Here is an 18,142-nt window from a genome sequence, read left to right as displayed (position 1 = left end):
TGACGTATACACGTCAGTCAAGCGGACACGGGGTGTTGTGTACCGGAGTTTGGAGCCAAATGGGCCCTTAATCTTACTCTTGTTATTAATCTTCATATTACTGATATTTTCATATTGTTATCGATTCTGGATTGATTTTCCACCTTGAGGTGGAAAACCTTTCTTAAAAATATCTTAGAGGAGAAGTATTTTTTAAAGCAATTTGTTGTTAATGTACAATCCACATAACCAGTTAATAAACTCTTGTTTTTGGATGGTACTTCAATATGGGAATTTCCAATCCGTTACTAGTAAACAAACCCTGTACAGATTATGAATGATCCAAGAATACGATTATCTACCCACCTCCTTGTCGAGGCCAAGAAGAACGCAGAAACTGTTGCACTTGTGTGTACGGGCAAAGTTCTCAAAAACTATCTTACCGAGGTTTCCAGCCGCAAACAACCTATGAAACAGGATTTTAATTGACATTAGACTTAAAGATGCAGAAAAACTGCAGGATCACCATGGTGACCTTTTTCATAATAGAAAATACATTTTTAGTAGTGATAGGGACTTTGAAAAATTTTGTACCGCTATTGTCAAAGCACCAATGAAAAAATTAGTTGGGCTGCAATCTCTCTGCAAACAATAGGTTTAAATATGAAGGATATCGTTTTACTTCCTCTTGAAAGAAACTCAGGTGTTATAAAACGTTAGTCTTGAATTAGTTAATGTGGGTCAAGCCCTCGTCCTCGACAGGAATTCCTGCATATTTAAATATTTTTTACGTGCCCCATTTTTCGCGATAGTTAGTGATCATGAAAAACTAAACGTCTACCTGAAAAACGAGCTACATTCAACTGTCTGTGAAAGGCTAGGTCAAGTACACCTCCCCGTTGATTAAACAAATCGACAGTTGTTTGGCGTGGTCTGTATATATCGACGATGATATTCGTCAACACACAGTGGTCAACATTTGTCGTGGACTCACTCGGCTGTGCCTCGTTTTTACCACAATATCAACCTTGAAATGTCCGAGTCATCCATGTTAGAGAGCTGATTAAGGATTGCGCGACACGTTGACGCGAGCAGCATTGTCCATACTCTTGTTAACAACGGCAAATTGGCCAATCAGATCGCAAAAGTTACTGCTAGTTGGGGAAAAATTACCTACTCTTAAATTTCAATTAAATTCTGCTAACTTACTTCTTATCTACCGATGCCACTTGGAGGTCTGTAAGCGTGTCCACCGTCCCTACAAAAAAGTAAAATAACAGATGGGTCACACATTTATATACGCTAGATTTTTTTTCTTAATGTTTGAAAAACAATCGAATTGATATGATTGTGATTCATTGATATTAGTACTTATTATGACTTATGGTCAAGATCTACTACATCGACTGATCAAAGCTTTATTAATATTCCTAACATTGTACGTCGCAAATTAGAAATTTGCGACCTGTGAAAACCAAGGTCCAGTGGACGAATGCCAAGCATTTGAGACCTAACTGACAACTCCGACCTGAAGACGTTGGTAGCCCATCGTTGTTAATATATTTTTTATATATTCTATGTCTGTCGAATTTAATCATTGGTTCTATGGTCAGGAACTGTGTTGTTCCTTTCTGTTCCACCAGAAAGGTTGGATTTACCCTATCGAGCATGAAGATAAAAGAAAGAAGATTAAAAAAAAACGAATAGACTTTAAACAGGGCAAAGGCAGTGAGGGCAAAGATTGAAACAGTCGACGTTCATTTCTGATTATACGTCCATCAAGGACTGCAACAGACATTTTTAGCTATCAAATTATCAGTTATATTGTAGACTTTCGCCTTTTGGGGTCCGGGCACAGACATAAAAAGTGACCCTGGCTAACATAATAAGAAATTTCGTAGAAAACTTTGTGGTTATTCATCGTGGTGAATAACAATAAAAGCTAAATTTTTCGTTTGTCTCACAATGTAGTCACGTGTGATGTAGATCGCGACGTTTCGACTGCATATTGGTAGTCTTCTTCAGGCGATGGGGTCGACTGGTCATGCGTGATGTTATAAAGCATGATGCTCTGCTGTGATCAGTATGCAGTCGAAACGTCGCGATCCACATCACACGTGACTACATCGTGAGACAAACGAAAAACTTAGCTTTTATCATAGGAAATTTTTGAGAGGACTTCGGAAGAAAAGAGGCAGGCCATTAAATACATACCTTGGAAAGTTACCAAAGCCTTTAATATCTTTGACTTTGTGTCGAAATATTTTGCCCAGCCTCAGGGCGATGGCCTGGGTTTGAACGTCCTGAGTTGAGAAGTAAAATACTGATTTTTATTATCAGTAGGGAACAAGAACCCTTTCATTGTCCTTAACAGAGAACTCTGTAACATACAAGGTTATTCAAACTGACCTGCGGCGATTCATCAACGAAGCCAGAAACGAGCTTAAAGATTCAGTATGAAATTTTTCTTTCTTAAATAGCAGAGTTAATCGAGCGTCACAGCCGAGACAAAAATTTCCACTAACAGAACGCATTGTATTATACGAAAGCGAATATAGTTGAAAGTATTTAAACGCTTACCTTTTTGCACCATAGTTCACACGTGTTGTCTAGCACTTTTCTTTTGTATTTTTTTGCAACCCATCCATTTCGGGCCAGAAGGTTAAGTTGTTTCGGAAAGTGGGAAACTACTGCTCTGTAGCAGTACCTCATGCCCCCCTTTCCGATGAGCTCCTTGAGGTTTATGAGTACCTCTTGTTGAACAGTTTCCCACTTTCCCTTGAACGTAAACATTTCGACTGTAAAGGCTCGGATCAGAAACGTATCTATTGATAAAGAAAGATAAGCGATGTGAATTTCATTCACCACAACAAAATTTGATTTAAAAAACAAGGAAAATTGGAATATGACATGAGAAAAAGTTCTCTTGTTGTCCTTGTTAGATTGTCGACAACGTATCAAGCAAAACCAACCGTAGGAGACTTTAATGTCTTTCCCGCATCTCACCATCTGAGCCAGGGCACTCTCAGGCATTTTAGATTTCTTGTAGTATTCTGAAGGTAAGAATACTGTGTCAAACCATAAATAGCATTTTAAAACGTATAATTAATCATTAGGTTCCCATGACCATCCAACTGCCCATTCAGTTTCCTGGGTTGGTGCATGGTCATTAAATTTCCCGCTGCACTTTTTTTTATTTGAGGCTTTGATATGCATTTATTAATAAGTTTTGCCAATAAGGTATGGCAAAAACAAGAACCAGCAGTTGTTAATCTAATTCAACCAAGTATTTCACGAAACGGTGTGCAACGCTAACCTTGTGGAAGAATGCTCGAAACTGGATCCTGTTTCGACTTCGTAGATGAATGATACAAAAGACTGCTCTATAACACAAGGAAAAAAGAAATTGATGTTTTTTTTTTCACCAGTCGACCTCTGATAATTACCTTCCCTGTTCTAAGAACTCCTCTTTAAGAACATCACAAGTAGATACTGGCAGCGTTTTCGCTTAAAAAAGGTAAAAGCGAGTACCTGTTGAAGCTGGTTCTCGCTGGGCTGTTGCCGTCTTCTTTGTTCCACCCCCTTCTGCAGTTTGCCAAAGTCTTGCAAAGAAAAGCACATAACGAACACAGATAAATCATTTTAACTCAGTGTGAGTACGAACAAAACCAAAAACCTTAACGAACCACATTCAGTTCAAAACGTCAGCGCACCCTCGGACGTAAACATGGGATATGATGCGTAAGTAATAAGATTGATGCGCTAGTAAATTCAGGGTCATACTTAATTACCTGTACCTTGTGAAGTTTTTTTCTTCTCGTCTGAAACAGCAACTACAAAGTTATGCTTTAACTTTCCTTTTTTTGGAATTAAGGCAGTCCTAATTTTTCCTCCTTCTAAACTTTCAGCCCTTGTAAAAACAAACAGCTTGAATTTAAGCGGAATCAATCTGTTGGGGCCAACTACGTTTGGCAAAATGAATACGACACAACATATTTCATATTTCCGGACATATAACATTAATTCCTCGAGGAGGAATAATGAAATCAAACTATTACTTTATGAGATTTGTATTCTATTTTAAGTTAAAATTTGGGTAGTTCGTTTTCTTTCGTTTAGTATGGCAGCATACGAAGTTTGATTAGGGACGGATTCAACCAATTTCTGACAGGAAAAATCAGAAAGTGATCCCTTTTTTTCTGCTGCGTACTTTCAAAATAGAGCAAGCTGTTTTATTCCAATCAGAACACTCGTAATATCGAATCCTAATCAAAATATTGTTTGACATGTAGCTATAGCAACTGCTCCTCAGGAATGATTGGCATTTCTTTCTAATAATAATTATACTTTCTATTTCGTTTTTAAACCCAGTATTTCGCTGTTGGAGGTTGAATATCCTGTGGTTTGTTTTTGATATCATGATATAAAGAAAACCTATCAAAAATATTATGAATATTCTGTTTTAACTGTTCACGGATGTAGCCCAAAGTTTAAATCTTAAGGCTGGATAAGAGACTACCACGATTGTAAAAATTTCGAGGAGAGCGTGTTTGTTGAATACATCACACTTGTTACGAATTTCCCTGTCTGTCAGGATAAACGAGAAAGAAGGATTTAAATGTTCCTTCGCATCGATCAAGCCGTCTGTGGATAAGAGCTCTTATTCAAATCAGCACTGAACAAGTGAGTCGGAGTGAATCTATTTGAAATTTAGTCATCTTCTTCAAGAACTTCAAGCAAAGGGACAGTTAGGCCGGTGAGAAAATTTCATAGAAACATCTTACCTCTGATAATTTAAAAAAATTGTTTCGTTCATGGCGAGGGAAATTTGAATACTTAGACCATCTTAGTTGGTTTTTCTCAATCGTTGTCCGCTTACACAATTTTTTCTCTGGCCGTAGTGTTATCACCATCTTATGTTCTCCTGCACTAGTTGCGAATGATTTTGAAATGTCCATGATGTCGACGTTCGGATAGTTTCTGTGGCGATTCTGTTCTAAAAAAATTCTGTTTATGAACTAGAATCAAAGTCCTGCTCCAAAGATAGTAAAAGGAGGAATACGAGCATAGCAAACATGCTTGTTTGAATAGCACGAAATGTGGTATGAGAAGTGTTTGTCGTTATTTTGAGAGTTCAGCTGCATCCTTTGCCGATAATAATTCGATGTAAACTAACTGAAAGAAAAATTGATTGAAACTTTATCTTACAGGCTCTAAAATTTAGTCAAGAGAGAGAATTTCTGGTTTCAAAACTTCATGAAAACGAGGTGAACGACAAACTTTTATCTATATTTCAGGTCAATTCGTGCGAAGAATGAGCAAGAATGGCAACCATACACGCAGGAGTTTCATGGCTGGAAACACATGCAATGTATGATCAATTATTTCAAACCTTCAACAAATTTAAAATGTAAATGAGACTACTTTAAAGAAATAGTCAAGTAGGTAAAGGCTTTTGCTTAGGTTCATTCATATATGTACTTCCAATTGAATGCAACTGGTTTTGAACTCGTCCTGTTCATGTCCTTGGCTTTACCTGCTGGGGCGCTTGTCATTTTCAAACGTTTTTAGTTCAAACTTTCTGCGAAGTGAATCTTATTTTATGAAAAGGGTGTAACGAGTTCAAACACAGATTAAATTTAAGAATTGTCTGCATACGACTCGACGATAAAAGATGAAGAGCTCAAGTCGTCATAATATGTATTCGTTATCGACAACGCCAGTTCAAGTTCAATTTTCTAATGAAAGTTAGCCGGCTTAAAATAAGATTTCTATTCCTTCTTATCCAACAATAGCTACGTTTTTAACAGAGCCTTGGGTTTATATGTGAAGTATCGTTTTGAAGCTTATCAGTCGCACATGAGGGCGGCAGCTTTCGAATTATGTCGCCAAGCTCTTGTACGGTTTGGTATTGCTTGTCGTATGCAGTGGCGTTCTGCCTAGACAAATATTCCAGTGCAAATTGTGTTTACATATTGACAGAAGGAAAAGTGTATTGCAAACTAGTCTCGGGCGATTTTTCAGGAAACAAGCGCACCCTTTCTGTGCGGGCTCAGTCCAATATTATGTCAACCATTTTGAAGTACAAGACCTCTTGCTTTTCTCAAATCAATAATAGTGAATAAATGGCGATTTAGCTAACTGATTCAACCGCTCAACGACTAGTTACTGATTCAACTGGCGGCTCTGGTTGAAAAGGAAAGCCTCCTCCATGCGCGGCAAGAAACTAAAAAAGCTGAAATGAAATATGCCTGAAAGCAAACCTCGATAGCATTGATATAAAGAGAAATCTCTCGCCGTTCATTCACATCTGTATCTATCACAATTTTCCAACGCAAATTGTGATAGATATAGACAAGAGTGAACACAATTTCTGCCAGCTTTTCAAGTACAACGTTATTTATGACAGTCGAACAACTGTTACCAGCGAACGATATATGAGGGAAGGGCTTATACTCGCAACAACATATTTCCTTCTCGTTAACATTACTGGTTTCAAATTTTTTCCGTATTTAATTTAGTTTTATTTAGAATTGCCCAAATTTTGTGTTTGACACAAGTGATCTTTGTCTGAAATAAGGCTAAAGTAATGTATGCTTGGGAATTTATGAAAAAGAAAAGCGCACTTTCGATGTAGAGTTTCGCAAGAAATTATTGACGGCCGCCGTCTTCGTCGGTAAAATTTATATCAAAGAGAAGTTTTTCGATCCTAAAAGGTATTTTGACAATGACCTAAATAAATAACGTTGAAATGTAAAATAAGCCATCTAGGTTAAGGCATATCAGTGTGATGGGATTTTCGGAATAAAGAGAGAAAGTTTTGCCAGGCATTTGTATTGAAGTTGCTCCGTCCTTGTCAATGCGCTCGATCAATCTCAGCGTGAGCTAGGAAATTTTGCATATCTACACTAATAAAAGCTGACTTTTTGAGTGGAAGAGTCCTAGCTGGGAGAGTGACCTCTTAATGTATATTTAGGAAGTGAAATGAGCTCCTCCTTGCGCACAAAAGTCAACATGGCGAAGGTCGTATTTGTGGAGTTGAAATTATATCAAGTCTTGAAAAATACAAATATGCTCACAAGTCAACACTTGCCTTGTCATCAGTTCTACTCAGCACTCTTGTTTATGAGATGGTATTTCTTTCTCATATTTGAATTCCTGTCTATAGTAGGTTTTCAAAAATATTTATCGATATCTTAGAAAGACTGACCCTCCAAGTGTAAATCAAATTCATAGGATGGGATTGAAAGATCGTAAACTTATCATACAGATGAATCATCGAAGCATATAACACAATTTTTTACACTCTATCTCGTGTGGGGTTATTTTTAAATGCAATTGGCAATGTTTTGTCTCAGTTACCTTCAGGGTGCGGATGCGCTCGCCACAGAATTGAATTGAACCTCTCAAAACACTTCATGACCACCCACCATAAAGGACAAAACAATCCATTCAAAAATCTCATCAGGATAGAAATAACCCCTAGCTGCGTGAGACTTTGTTCCTCCTCCTCTAACATTTTCCGTGTGTGCGAAGAGAATCGAAAAAAATGCTTTAGGAAAACACAAGGGTAGCGGCAACGTTTTGATTTCCACGGAGGATTTTGGGCTGCACCCACCTGACTAAAGTGAGTTGCTTTTAATTTGCACACAATGCAGAAATCTTATTACGTGTGCGATATTATTTATCACCTGGGGAGAGGGCGGGAGGGGAGGGTAGGGGAGGGGATTTGAGGATTTTGGTTGTTACGCGATAAAATTTACCTGAGCCCCCCATAAGGCTCTGTGATATTTTCATGATCCCCTCATTAGCAGTTAATTGGCAGTCAATTCTCTATAGTCTCCCCTTACACCCAGTTAGCGACAACTGATCCGTTCTCTTTGAGCACAATGTGACCCCCTTGCTCCCCCCCCCCCCCACAACCCTCAACCCCTCTCCCCCTAGGCAATAAATAATGACTGATTCCTTATTTCAGGTTACTCTCACAGAATTATTCTAAATCCACGGCAGATATATGTTTTCGGATTATCTTCATTTAACAGGATCTAATGATGTATAGTACGCGTACCCAGATGAATAAAATGAGAAGGGAATTTAGCAATGGACATTCCACAAGGCGGCTTTTCTTTTTCACTGCTTCCAGATCGAATTGGAAGTCGGAGTGTTGGTTTTTGGAATACTGTTCTCAAACAATTTTCTTAAAACGTGGGTCTTTTTTAATGTTGCGTAAATGTCTCCTGACCAGAAGAGTAGAAGCAAAGATCATATTATCTTATGACATCATTTAAGATAGCGAATTTGATAAAATCGGATTTTGTCCTGACTAGAGTCGGTATAGAGAATATGCGTGCTGATGTTGGGTTGACAAGGGTGAATCACTCCGGAACTTATCACTCTGCCTGACGACAGGTTTTCACGTATGCTCCTCTCGGTGGCAATTCAGGTCTGAAACGTTCCTACCTGTGAACTGAGAGTCCTAAGGCTGAGCTGGAAATATAATAACAATTTCATTTCCATCGCGAGTTCAAATAGCACTAAATGCAAGTAATGAAGTTTTGTAGTTGAAAAGCTTAGCTCTTTAATACGCTGATGTATTTCGGTCTGAATAAAAAGTATAGGGAAATATGAATAATCTCTGGCCCTAAAAATTGATATCAGCGAGCTCCTTTAGAGCACTAGTTTAAAAAGAACCATTAATTATTGTTTTTGAAAACACAAGCCATCTGTAATTTTGGGCACATTTCTTATATTATTAATTTAAGACCTTCGTTGACTCTGTGAAAACATCTCATCTCATCAGTTATTAAACTTACGACTTTGCTCTTTCGATTCTGCTTTGTCGTTAAAATAAAAAGGTAGATAAGTCCATTAAAAAATCTTAGCTTTAGTAAGGACTTCAGTCGAGTATATAAATTAGAAATCCTCTGAAATATTTTTTTTGTTTCTCTACCCATAGAATTCTTTCTTTGTTTCTGTCTGATGGTAAGCACCAATCAAATTAACGACTTCAGTTGTTTTTACATTTGCTAGGCTATTGATATGGCGATCTTTATCTTTACCCATTCACAGGATGTTACTCCTTATACATGCCCTCTAAAAGAGTGAACAAAATTCTGCCACCTTTTCAAGTACAACGTTATTTGTGACAGTCAAACAACTGTTAGCAGCGAACGATATGTAAGGAAAGAGCTTAAACTCGCCACAACATGATTCCCTTCTCGTTAACATCACTGGTTTCAAATTTTTTCCGTATTTAATTTAGTTTTATTTAGAATTGCCCACATTTTGTTTTTGACACAAGTGATCTAGTCTGAAATGAGGCTAAAGTCATGTATGCTTTGGAACTTATGAAAAAGAAACACGGGTCTATAACTGAAGTTTCGCTTTGACGCTGAGTAGGGGTTGCCCGAAATTTTGACACGATCATATGTAAACCACTTTTTGCTGTATGGCCTGTGAAGAATACATGAGAAATCGAAGCATATTGACCAAAGGGTAAAGCAAATCTTGAGTCATTGAAGCGGGGATAGTGAGACACCCTGCGCTCGAATAAGCGACCCCCAGCTCAACGCGTTCGAAAGGGAAACTATTGCGACGATCCTGAGAGCATAGAAAAGGAGAGACATGTCCCGCTACGATGTTTTATCCACAAAACTACAATTCCAATATGAATCTAAGTCGTTTGAAAACGAATGTAATCGCGTCAGCTTCGTGGCACATTTAGGCCACATGTGTTTATACGCAGGGCTGTTTGAAGAAAAGCCCTGCATTTGGTTTTATCAACATTTTCGCCAAGATATAATGGCTGTGGAACTGAATAATCGTGTCGTAAGGCTAATTCTGATGATCATCTGAGATTAATACCTAACTCTGGCCTCTTTCTGCACAACGAAAGCCATTGTTGGGGATCTATTTGGATCAATCCCTACTGAAAATGACTCTATGACCATTTGTTACTCTCCTCTGCTTTCATTTTTTACAATGAATCATTTTTCAAAGAAAGAATTCATCGCTTTTTTAGTTTAAAAATAATATAAGATTTACATAAATGTTTTGAAGTACACTGCATAAACATCGCTGAGGGGTTGGATTTTTCAACAACACGAGTACAATGTCTCACAGTCAAATATTTACCTTAAGGTCTTCCCCAGCATTGCGCAAACAATGAAGGGCAATACCCACCGGAGCGGAGAAAACATTTCTCTCCCACTGCTTCTTAAAAAGGCCCAAATTGCCATGTTTGTGTTGGGAGGTTATTTCGTAAAGCGGCGTGAAAATGGCTGGCTTTAAAATCCAGGAGGGGTTGTCTTGTTTGCAGCGCAAGATGGCTTTAAACACGAGACTCAAGGAGAGGCAATACCTTTTCATTTCAAATGCAAATATGGCAGATCACATAGTTAATTAGTGTGGAACGGGTTGTGCGAGAGCGAGGCACGCTAAGCCTTGGTTTTTTCGTTTTCATAAGGTTTTCTCAAAGAGCGTTTCAAATTCTTCCTTTCATATAGTTAGTCGTGTTCCCGTAAGCCACTAGATAGGACGGAAATCTTTCATGGGAGAGAAGTCGTTAGCTTAATTTTCCTGTTAGCGTTCGCCTTTGAAGCGTGTGAGAAGAGGAAGCGTAGGATGATAACTGGACCTGCACCGCGGAATGCAATGATGGTAATGTGATGGGTTTGACTGATTAAGTCACTTTATGAGCTGCTATAAAAAGTTTGCAATAGAGAAGGAAATGATTAGCAGAAGTCACAGAAAAACGTAAAGAATTTATTAAACCACAAAAGTCAGCTATTTCGACAACATGCGAAAGTTTATTATAACTCTTACATGCAATTAGCAACTGGAAAACACAGAAAGCTGTGCTAATTTGTGTTCTTTAACATATCGTTTGTGGCAGCAGGTAACCAAAAAGAAGAGATAGGATACACTTGATCCTCTCTTGACCAAAGTTATTTTGTGGTAGTACTTTCAGCTGATTTTACAGGAAGCAAAAATATACAGATTGATTCTTTGGGGTTCTCCATCACTTGCTTCGGTGGAGTCGGTTTCCAAACTTTCTCGGTGGCTGCAAAACAAACAAATCACAATCAAAGCTTTACTTGTGGTGCTCGGAATATTGTTCCCTTAGTTCCTTGTGAAAAGAAGACGTCTAGCAAAACATCTTACAGGAGTCAAGAATTTTGGGGAAAATTTTACATTTGCAGACAAACTAAGACATGAAGGCATATTTAGACAGACTGACAGACAGAAAAATAAATAAAGGGGGTAAGTTTCTAAACTAACTGTGGCGCTGCATCGGTTGGGGGGGGGTGGAGGGTATTGCTGTATCGGAGAGGGTACTGTAAGATAATTTGATTTTATCAAGTTGGTGTGATTACGTAATTGTCCACCGTAAAGAGATTTATCAGCTGACGTATCGAGCGTTGGCCCTTCGTCAGAGCAAATGAAATGATTCGCTCCGACGAAGGGTTAACACTTGAAACTTCAGCTTTAGAAACTATTTACGTTTGACAATTTACATTATAAACGCAGTTGATAAAATCAAATTATCCTGACAGGAAGAATGACAGACAGGCAGACATCTGTCAAGCGGACACGGGGTGTTGTGTACTGGAGTTTGGGGCCAAATGGGCCCTTCAGTGTAATGTCTCAGAAAACTTTATTTATTTATTTATTTACTTTTTTTTATTTAAGATCTTTCTTCGGTTGTATGCCTTTTATTAGAAAATAAGCAACTTTCTTTGCTGTGCCAAATTTTTCTCTACCGTCCCCTCCGCCCTTGTTTTGGTACGGTCTCGAATCAGCGAGACAATGAAGATAGACATGTAATGCGTCAAATCATTATTCCTAATACTGAAAATAATATTTCTGATTGTAATGACAATGATGATAATAATCGTCATTAACACTATGATTTTTGTTGTTATTTGTGTTATTGTTATTATTATCATTACTCTTATTCTTCTTATTAATCTTCATATTACTGATATTTTCATATTGTAATCGATTCTGGATTGATTTTCCATCTCGAGGTGGAAAACCTTCCTTAAACATATCTTATTGTCGAGGAGAAGCATTTTTTAAAACAATTTGTTGTAAGTGTGCAATTCACATCACCATTTAAGAAACTCTTGTTTTTGGATAGTACTTCAATATGGGAATTTTCAATCCGCTGATAGCAAACAAACCCTGAACAGATTATGAATGATCCAAGAATACGATTATATACCCACCTCCTTGTCGAGGCCGAGAAGAACGCAGAAATCGTTGCACTTGTGTGTACGGGTGAAGTTCACAAAGGCTATCTCGCCGGGGTTTCCAGCGGAAAACAATCTATGAAACAGGATTTTAATTAACATTAGACTTAAAGACGCAGAAAAACTGCAGGATCACCACGGTGACCTTTTTCATGATAGAAAATACATTTTTAGTCGTGATAGGGACTTTGAGAAATTTTGTACCGCCATTGTCGAATCACCAATGAAAAAATTAGTTGGGCTGCAATCTTTCTGCAAACAATGGGTTTAAATATGAAGGATATCGTTTTACTTCCTCTTGAAGGAAACTCAGTTGTTATAAAACGTTAGTCTTGTATTAGTTAATGTGGGTCAAGCCCTCGTCCTCAACAGGAATTCCTGCTTACTCAAGCATTTTTTACGTGCCCCATTTTTCGCGATAGCAATGAGCAATCATGAAATCATGAGAACTAAACGTCTACCTCAAAAACGAGCTACATTCAACTGTTTGTGAAAGTTTAAATACACCTTCCGTTGATTAAACAAATCGACAGTGGTTTTACGTGGTCTGTATATATCAACGACGACATTCATCAACAGAGTGGTCAAAATTTGTCGTGGACTCACTCGGCTGTGCCTCGTTTTTACGACAATATCAACCTCGAAATGTCCTAGTTATCCATGTTAGAGAGCTAATAAAGGATTGCATCACACGTTGATGCAAGCAACGTTGTCCATACTCTTGTTAACAACGGCAAATTGGCCAATCAGATTGCAAAAGCTACCGCCAATTACCGCCAATTGAGGGAAAAATTATCTTCTCGTAAATTTCAATTAAATTCTGCTAACTTACTTCTTGTCTACTGATGCCACTTGGAGGTCTGTGAGCGCATCCTCCGTCCCTACAAAAAAGTAAAATAACAGAAAGATCACTCATTTATAAACGCTAAATTATTTTCTTAATGTTTGAAAAACAATCGAATCGATGTGATTGTTTTTCATTGATATTAGTACTTATTTTGACTTATGGTCAAGATCTACTACATCAACTAATCAAAGCTTTATAAATATTCCTGACCTTGTACGTCGGAAATTAGAAATTTGCCATCTGTGAACACCAAGGTCCAGTGGACGAATGCCAAGCATTTGAGACCTAACTGACAACTCAGACCTGAACGCGTTGGCTTCCCATTGTTGTTGATAAATTTTCTTTTTTTTCTGTTTTCGTTCTGCTCGATCTTTGGCTCTATAGTCAGGAACTCTGTTTTTCCTTCCCGGTATGCCAGAAACGATGGATTTATCCTATTGAGCATGACGATAAGGGAAAGAGGATTACAAAAAAAAAAAAAAAACCGAAAAGACTTTTAGAAAGTTAAACAAGGCAAAGGCGGTGAGGGCAAAGAGTGCAACAGTCGACATTCATTGCTTTTTATACGTCCATTAGGGACTGCAACAGACATTTTTCAGTTATCAAATTATCAGTTATGATGTAAAGTACTGCACTTTCGCTTTGTAGGGCCCGGGCACAGACATAAAAAGTGACCCCGGCTAACATCATAAGAAATTTTATAAAGGACGTCAAAAGAAAAGAGGCAAGCCTTTAAATACATACCTTGGGAAGTCACCAAAGCCTTTGATGCCTTTGACTTTTTGTTGAAATATCTCGCCCAGCCTCAGGGCGATGACCTGTGTTTGAACGTCCTGAGTTGAGAGGTAAAATACTGATTTTTTATTATCAGTCGAGAACAAGAACCCTTTCACTGTCCTTAAGGAAGAACTCTACAATATACAAGGTTATTCAAACTGACCTGCAGGAGTCTTTCTTAGGGTTAATAAATGCCTTGGAAAAATTTAAATGACCAGACACATCTAAATCCCATGAAAATTAGACACAGCTACTAGAGCTTCGGCGATTCATCAACGAAGCCAGACAGAAACAAACTTAAAAATTCAGTATGAAATTTCTTTTTCTTAAATGGCAGAGTTAACAGAGCGTCACAGCCGAGACAAAACTTTTCACTAACAGAATGCACTGTATTATACCAAAGCTAATGTAGTTGAAACTGATTTAAACGCTCACCTTCCTGCACAGGTCGTACGTGTTTCCTGGCACATTGCCGATGTCTACTTTCGCAACCCATCCATTTGGGGCGAGACCGTCGTATTGTTCCGGAAGGTGGGAAATTTGTGCTTCATAGCACTCTCTCATGCCCCCTCTTCCGATTGAATCCCCCAGTTTTATGACTACCCCTTTACGGGGAATTTCCCACTTTCCCTCCTTCTTGTCGACTATAAAGGCTTGGATTGAAAAGGTATCTATTGAACAAGAAAGAAAAGCTATGTGAATTTCATTGACCACAACAAAATTTCATTTAAAAAACAAAATAACAAGGAAAATTGGAATATAACATGAGAAAAAGTTCCCTTGTTATAGATTGTCGACAAAGTATTTGGCAAAACCAACCGGAGAAGACTTGAACATTTTTGCATTTAGACAATTCTCAAATGTTATTTCAGGTAAATAGATGGTTGTTCCATCATCCAATTATCTCAAAACCATCCAAGATTTTCGAATAGTCCTAAGTCAGTCTCTATGACTGAGTTAGATTCATGGGGCACTTGACAGCTTTTACAGTCATTTCTTCAGTTTTTGATCAACATACAACTTCTCCTTGCAATTTCAAGACATTATCAAGTGAGAAGGTGATGAGAAAAGACAAGTACATGAGTTGATAGGTGCTTTCTTGGTGGAAAACCAGATGCTCTTAAATTTTTTTCAATAGAATTATTCCCATTTTAAAATTTTTTCCAACATATTTTTATACCGAGTTGCTAAAAGAGCAGAGGCCAAGAGTCTTCTTTTCCCTTTAATATATAAATTCTTCTTTTATTTAGACAACTCTCAAACGTAAGTTCAGTTAAAATACCGCGGAACAAAACTCCACTTTGTTTACATCACGTCTATAAAAGTATTCTTTCAAGGTTCTAGCGATATTTACTTAATTTTCATTGCTTTTACGCACTATACCTTCCGTGTTGGGATCCTGTGACCACTCAATCTCATCATCCTTCTCGGTGCACTGCACAGGGAAATGCAAGTCCTGATCTGGAACAGGAAAATATGTTTCATTTAATGCTTTTTGAGTTGCAAAGGTCGGTACGTTGGGATGTCCACGATATTTGTAAAAGTGTAATTTGAAATAAGAAAGAGGAATAAAAAAATATACCTCCAAAAAATGGTTGCCCCTAGCTTCATGTAGACTTTCCATGGATGTAAAATAAACATTGTCTTCTGTATACCGATTCTTTTTACCTTAGAACTCAACCAAAATCTAAGGTAAAAAGTCGGGAATTGATGATCTCTTTTTTTTCTTTTTTTGTTAAATGAAGCGTGCCGTTTCAGTCAATCAGAACACTCGTAATATCGAATCTTTATCAATAGTACGGGCCATAAACAATTTTTCCTATACCATGACGTCATGAGTCATGGCGTCACGGTCCAATTTTTAAAAGCTTATGCTATTCCCACATTTTAGTCCTGCATTTTTGTCTCTGATATTCATATCCTTAAGTGGTTTTTACTCATAAAAAAAAGAAGAAGACTTGGCTACCGAAATTCCAACATCATGAAACTATGGTTGCATTGCAGTTTATTTTAATTTTTTATCACTTATTCATTATTGCGGGAACAAGACGGAAATCCTGAGCGAGTAAACCGTCAAAACACTGTCTTTTGACCACTCTCCTGTGTTGTGATGTCACGCACTTTGTATACGGTTATGTGTAATTATCAGTACACAAAACAGTATACACTTATGTCCAGACAAAATTGTCGGGAAAGGGTACAGAAAAAACTGCCTCTCAGTAATTATTTAGTGTAGAAATATCTTCAGTAGCTGTAGATAAGTAAATTATGTAAATTTATAGCGTCATAACAGTTGGTGAAATAATGGCTAGACGATGCCCTAACACTTAGTATACGGTCATGTGCAACATCTAGTATACATAGGGAATAAGGAATCAAACATACTGATCATTACTCAGTCCTTATACATCGGTGTCCTTATATGTCTGTGTATCTCTCGGTATAAGTCATTTATACGGACTCCTTACACCCCCTGATATTTGTTAATTCACGCAGTGTTACGAGAAGCTACTGTTTCTTTCCCTTGGTGATAGCTATCATCTATTAGCATTGTCAACATGTGGCTCAAGTGCTGAACAGCGGCATCATCATCAGTATTTATACTCTCCATACTATTCATCATGCATTTCTTAAGGTGCTGACAAGGAGAATTTGTTTTATAATCAAGAGCTTCTTCTGTTGGTGATCATTTCCTTTATTCTTGTGACCTTTATGTGTGATTCAGGGCTGATATTGTGAGGAGAAATTAGATTTTAGTCACTCTCAGGGGTGCCAGGGTTAAAGAAGGACTGAATTATGATTAAAAACTAAACTGGAGGGGGAACGGCAGTTGCAATTTTCTCTGACTGTCAGAGCACCTAGTGAAATCTTGTAATGAGCTGCATAAAAGACTTCAGTACTGACAATAGTTGGGATAGCCAACATAAGTGGAAACTGTCTATGACTTCATGCTTAACAATATTTTTGCATCTTTCCTGTAGGTACTGGTAATTGAAGCAGAGACTCTTCAGGTACAAGTCAGTTGTACTAGAAAATATATCTCACAGTCAAATCAGAAAATATTTAAATCCTGGGACTTCAATGATCTTGTGATAGGACTTCCTCCTCAAATTCCATGAAGGAAAGCTATTGTCATATTGTTATTTTTTGTCAAGATTTTGCATTTCATTTTCTCTTTACTGCATGTGAAAGTGACTTTTGTGAGGAATTCAGTCTTAATTATCTCTAATGTTATTGTCAAGGTAGATTTTGTAACACTGTTCAACCTGCAGGTGGTGACCTCCTTCAGAATACAAACAGGAACAAGCGCTAATACAGCCATCAAGGGGATAGAATTTGCCTGCACTCTCCAAGACTAATCTTTGGTTGACAGGTACTACAAGGGTTACAATTGCTTCTGTAGAAACTTCTTACCTCAATAAAATTATTCCCATTTTTAAATTTTTTCCAACATATTTTCATACCGAGTTGCTAAATGAGCAGAGGCTAAGAGTCTTTTCCCTTTAGTATATAATTCTTTTTGCATTTAGACAACTCTCAAACGTAAGTTCAGGTAAAATACCGCGGATCAAAACTCCACTTTGTTTACATCACGTCTATAAAAGTATTCTTTCAAGGTTCTGGTGATATTTACCTAATTTTCATTGCCTTTACACACTATACCTTCCGCGATGTGATACTTTAACCAACCAATCTCAATCTCAATTCCTCTAATCGCTCTGACGAAGGGCTAACGCTCGAAACGTCAGCTTTTTTACCCTTTACGGTGGCTAATTTACGTTCTCAACCCAGTTGTTAACACTAAATTACCTGCAATCTCATCATTATCCTGGGTGCACTGCACAGGGGGGCGCAAGTCCCGATCTGGAACAGGAAAATATGTTTCATTTAATGTTTTTTGAGTTGCAAAGGTCGGTACGTTAGGATGTCCAAGATATTTGCAAAAGTGTAATTTCAAATTAGAAAGATGAATAAAGAAATATACATCCAAAAAATGGTTGCCCTTAGCTTTATGTGGACTTTCCATCGGAAATGTCGCTATGGCAACTACGCTTTAGGCGTGACTGCTTCACCAATGACTGGGCCTTTTTAACTTAAATTTTATTTTCTGTTTCCTCTCATGCTTTGTGTTTCGCAGTTGGAGCTTAAATATCCTGTGGTTTGTTTCAGATCTTTGAATATTTTAACTGCTTACGATTGTAGCCAGAAGTTTAAATATTGGACAAGAAACTGCCACAAAAGTGAAAGTTTCGAGGATATCCTGCTGGATAAATACATCACACAT

The 18,142-nt window shown here is 37.7% G+C and overlaps 1 protein-coding gene across 1 annotated transcript; it reads right to left on the bottom strand.

The window, feature by feature from the left end:
* Positions 1–10,767: 10,767 nt before the first annotated feature.
* Positions 10,768–18,142, bottom strand: LOC149044502 (uncharacterized). Its single transcript, XM_089210869.1, has 7 exons — positions 18,046–18,142; positions 17,668–17,721; positions 15,241–15,318; positions 14,293–14,528; positions 13,825–13,913; positions 12,210–12,309; positions 10,768–11,041 (listed from the first exon to the last, which is right to left on the bottom strand). Exons 1-7 carry the CDS (start codon positions 18,140–18,142, stop codon positions 11,000–11,002), a joined length of 696 nt encoding a protein of 231 aa, XP_089066995.1. The 3' UTR covers positions 10,768–10,999.

Source organism: Pocillopora damicornis, chromosome 6 (assembly GCF_964200805.1).
Source record: "Pocillopora damicornis chromosome 6, jaPocDami1.2, whole genome shotgun sequence".
Classification (NCBI taxonomy): domain Eukaryota; kingdom Metazoa; phylum Cnidaria; class Anthozoa; order Scleractinia; family Pocilloporidae; genus Pocillopora; species Pocillopora damicornis.
This window is presented reverse-complemented; position numbering and strand designations above follow the sequence as displayed.